Raw genomic sequence first — 4,380 nt, 5'->3', positions numbered from 1 at the left:
CAATCAGGCGCTCAGTGCCAGATGTCCAATGTCATCCACCTGACTGTGAATTCAGCCCAATAAACCTGAAACTCTTCTATATGTTTACAGAGGAGTAACTGAGTTAGTTATACAGATTCTGATCTGTCTGTGATTTCAAATTAGAGCAAAATAGCAGCTAGCAACATAAACGCTAGCGCAGTCAAATATAAACGTAAAAATATAAACGTACGTAGTTATATGTCAAACAGAGGAGTCAGAATCTACAGATTTTCAGTCCAGTTAAGATACCTTTTACTAGTAAGGGGTGCAATATCTAAAGAAATTATTAATTAATACGTTGGTAGGGAAACAGATGCACATGACACTAAATAATCATTTACTTTTTGCATTTCACTTTTTGCATTGCATTTCACCAACAGTAATTTATTAGATTTTTTTTTTTGTTCTCTTTTCAACAGATCCAGTCACATCAGACATCAGAATGACTCAGTGGATCCAATTCTCATGAATCCTCTTAGGTAAAGTGTCACTGTCTCTACTGTAAAAGTCTTGGCAATGAGGCCTCAAGGGTCATTTCTGAAAGCCTTTTGTACAGTTGTAAGAAAGTGTGATGAGGCCGTCTTCCAGAATGCTCTGTTTACACTTACTAGTCTATTGTTGTAGAAAATGTTATGTTGTGTGAGTGAAGTCAGTTTTTGTACAGTGTAGCTGAGTTTCCTGTAACTGTGGGCTGCAGAGCACAGTAGTACAGTGCAGAGTCTGACATTACAGTATGAGAGATCTTTAGATCCACATGCTCAAACTGTTTCTTAACCTCTGCTGTCAGACGAAGAGCGGAATCAGATGCGTTATTAAACTCCGTCAGGTAAAGGAGGAATTCTGGTCTGGATCCAGGATACTGGTGATACCACTGGAACCTGTTTCCTGTAGCTGCACTGTAGTTACAGGAGAGAGTGACATCTGCTCCCTCCAATACATGCTTTTCAGAGGAGAGTGGGTATATTCCATCTGCAGCAGTGTTGCCTATTAATGAAGAAAGATATAAAGAAAGAAGGAAACAAAGAAAGAAAGAATGGACATTAGTAAGAAAGAAAATTGAGGATTTTAAAATGCCATGTCATAGCTGTGTGTGAGGTGAATCTACAATCAAAAGCTTTTTGGTTAAATTCATTAAATTCCATTGGAGCATAAATGCACTGCTACATGACTCGCCTTTAAGCTGAGTAAGGATCACTAAGACAGAGAGCAACATCATGACTGATCTTCAGATAGAGAAAATGACTGGAAGAGTCAGTACTGGGTTCATTCATCAGAGTGTTGATCTGACGGAGGCTCAGTTACTCCTTTTCTAGAGCTCCACCTCCTGGTAAAGAGTCGCAACATAACTTTTCATAAATACATGAAGATTTACTGTGTGTGTTACCTAAAAGGATAAACTGAAGCCACAGAACACCAGACAGTGCAGTGACTTAAGTGAAGTATTATTTGATTCAAAGTCTGCTACAGGGTCTTCAGCATGTTTGAAACAGTTCTTCTCTTTACTTCAACTTCTCCTTAAGACTGAACTAAAGTGTTTCAGTGTTCAGTTAAATCTAGATGAAGTTCACCCTCCTGTGGATAATTTCCCTCATTACATCTCTGCAAGTTAATAAAACGATATTTTAACCTGAGACAAAACAGACATAGGCACTGAATTAGGTTAGTCATTATGTTCTTAAAGATGGTCCTGAAGGTATATATGTAGATTAACAAGAATCGAGAAATAAAAACACAACTTATTTTCAAACTGTCAAGTAGAAATGGATGTAAGATCCAATTTGATATGTGGTGTATACTGATACACTGATACATCATTTAAGATTCTACTAGATATCCACATTATGAAATATCATCAGCTCACATTATTACTGTGATCACAGCTCAGGTTCTGAGGTTCATCACAATAATGAGACATTATCAGCTTTAGCTCTTTCTACAGTAAGAGGGTTTTTGTACAGTGTAGCTGGGTTTTCTGTCACTGTGGGCTGCAGGGCGCAGTAGTAGAGTGCAGAGTCTGACACTACAGCAGAGGAGATCACCAGATCCACTTGCTTTAATTTGTTTACATGATTGATTGATATTCCAGGAACTGGAGGTTGAGCTTCAGTAATGACCCCAGAATAGTCCAGTATAAGGAACTGTGGAGGTGAACCCGAATACTGTCGATACCAGTGAAGACTGTCAGCAGCTCTACTGTAGTTACAGAAAAGTGTAACATTTCGACCTTCAACAGCACAAACAACATCTCTGTCTGGAGTGATGACGTCTTCAGCTCTGATACCTACATTTTTTAAAGTAACTGTGTTAATGATCAACCAATTACACAGAATACAAAAATCTAACACGTGAATAACGTTAAAATGTTACTATACCATATGTTAGTGTTAGTAAGCTGCAGTACGTTTACCTTTAACAGCTGAGAGCAGCAGTACAGTCAAAATGATCATGGTGATCTGCACTGACTGGGAGAAGAACACACGCTGAGTTTAAGCTCCTCAGCATGTCAGTGTGCTGATCATCTCCACTCTCTACACTTACTCAGCTCCTCCCCCTGACTGAACAACTCATCTTACACTCTTACTCTGCTTTCCAGAGTCTGTTACAACCATCTGCATATTTTTTTCCCTATAAACTTAACTTTATTGTCAGTCCTGTGTTTACTGCTCAACTTGCAACGACTAATAAGGCAGACAGTAGTAGAGTTTGATACAACCAGAAACACCACTGAATACAGTCTGTAAGAGATTGAGTTCAGAACTTGAGAAGTTTAAACGTACGTTTAATCAGGTTTGTGTTTTTGTGCTGTTGTTTATGGTTTTTCATCAGTATAAATGACAACACAGGAGGCCGAGAAGGTTTGTTCATACAAAATGTTTAGCCTATCCTCTGAAGTGAGTCAGTCAGATTCCTTCAGTGTAATGCAGTGCAGAGTCTTATACTTATCAGATGTGGATTTTACTTTAATTTAAAAAATTCCATTTAGTAGTATCACTGTTTTGTGCAATATAAACTTTTCCCACAGGTATTTTTGCAAAATGCTTCTAATAGGATGTTAATCTGCCAATAGATACAAACAAGAAGCTGTAAAATACTTAAAATGCCTACGCTAAAATGAATATGCTGCCTTATATTTTATTCTGATCAAAATAAAAAAAGAATTATTAATAGTACTTTTATATTAAGCCTTTCGTATAAACAAATCCTATTTTATTATTTAATTACATCAACTACATCATTAAATCAAATGCAGAGGCAAACTTCCAGTTTTTACTTACTTCCAGTTTCTATGTTGATGTTGATGGTTTATAATTTATGACATTTTAATTTATACTATAAACCACTGCAAAATCTTCTGTAATTTTATATAGGCTCTCATCTCCACCTCCATGTCAAGGGGCTTGTAAATTGTAAGACTGTCTGCTCAGATTACATTTTTCTCATCACTTTCAATTACTTGCTAGGTATGAAAATGTTCACATCGATGCTACTGACTGTTGTCTGCACAAAAGAGTAGAGCTGGACCAGGAACTCATCATAAGACAAGCTGAACGTGTAGCGGCTTTTATGGTTGTTTACCCTCTCTTCCTCACAGATGGTCATTGATGTTGCAGCATGTCTGAAAAACAGATTGTTCACACTAACACTTAAAGTGCTCCATCAGGTTCTTAACCATGCAGCTGTATTTGCTTCTCCATGCTTCAGTGTAATAGATCTTCCAGTTAGACCATTCAGCACAAGAACACGCACTTCACTGGGAGTATGTTTGTCCCAAATTAATGTCTCTCTCCATCTCTGGGTTATGAAAAAGGAAATATTCACTAGTCCATTAACATCTAAAAACGTGGTAATGCTTTTAAAACATCTGTAGTTCGTTGTGGGTCATGCGCTAGGTCCTGGCCTAGTGCTTCGCGGTTTGGTTCTTGTGCTTGACCGGCTGTTGAAATGTGTTTCTGGATATGGTCGTGAGGTGCCTTGCTAAATATCCTGTGCCTTTTTCCCATCATAGAAGTGCTCCTGTTAAGGCATTTTTCAAAAATCTCAGTACAAAGGTCCATCGTTCCTCATTCATCTTACAGAAAGAGCTATTTGGGCAGCATGGTGAATGAATGATTGTGTGTGGTCTAAATCTATGTAATTTAAGTGTTAACAAACCACTCCTTACATTGTACTTACTTACATCTCTGAGTAGTAAACCATTAAAAGGAGACAAAAATAAGAGACTTTTTTTTAGAAACATTTGATATATTTCTTGAAATCTGCTTTTCTACCTGATGGCAATCAATAAATTGAGTGCTCTGAAAATAAAAAGGAAAAATACTTCACTGTGGAGGCCAGGGGGCTGTAATAAGACCATCAAAA

General features: G+C 37.5%; 1 gene segment (V, D, J or C); it reads right to left on the bottom strand.

Annotated features, from left to right (window-relative positions):
* Positions 1-442: 442 nt before the first annotated feature.
* On the bottom strand, positions 443-2,542 carry LOC119261857. The segment is given in 2 exon segments: positions 443-1,005; positions 2,429-2,542. Coding segments are annotated over 2 exon segments (375 nt in total).
* Positions 2,543-4,380: the final 1,838 nt, after the last annotated feature.

Source organism: Pygocentrus nattereri, chromosome 2 (assembly GCF_015220715.1).
Source record: "Pygocentrus nattereri isolate fPygNat1 chromosome 2, fPygNat1.pri, whole genome shotgun sequence".
In the NCBI taxonomy this organism is placed as follows: Eukaryota; Metazoa; Chordata; class Actinopteri; order Characiformes; family Serrasalmidae; genus Pygocentrus; species Pygocentrus nattereri.
Note: the sequence above shows the minus strand (reverse complement) of the source record. Positions and strands in the feature narration are given on the sequence as shown.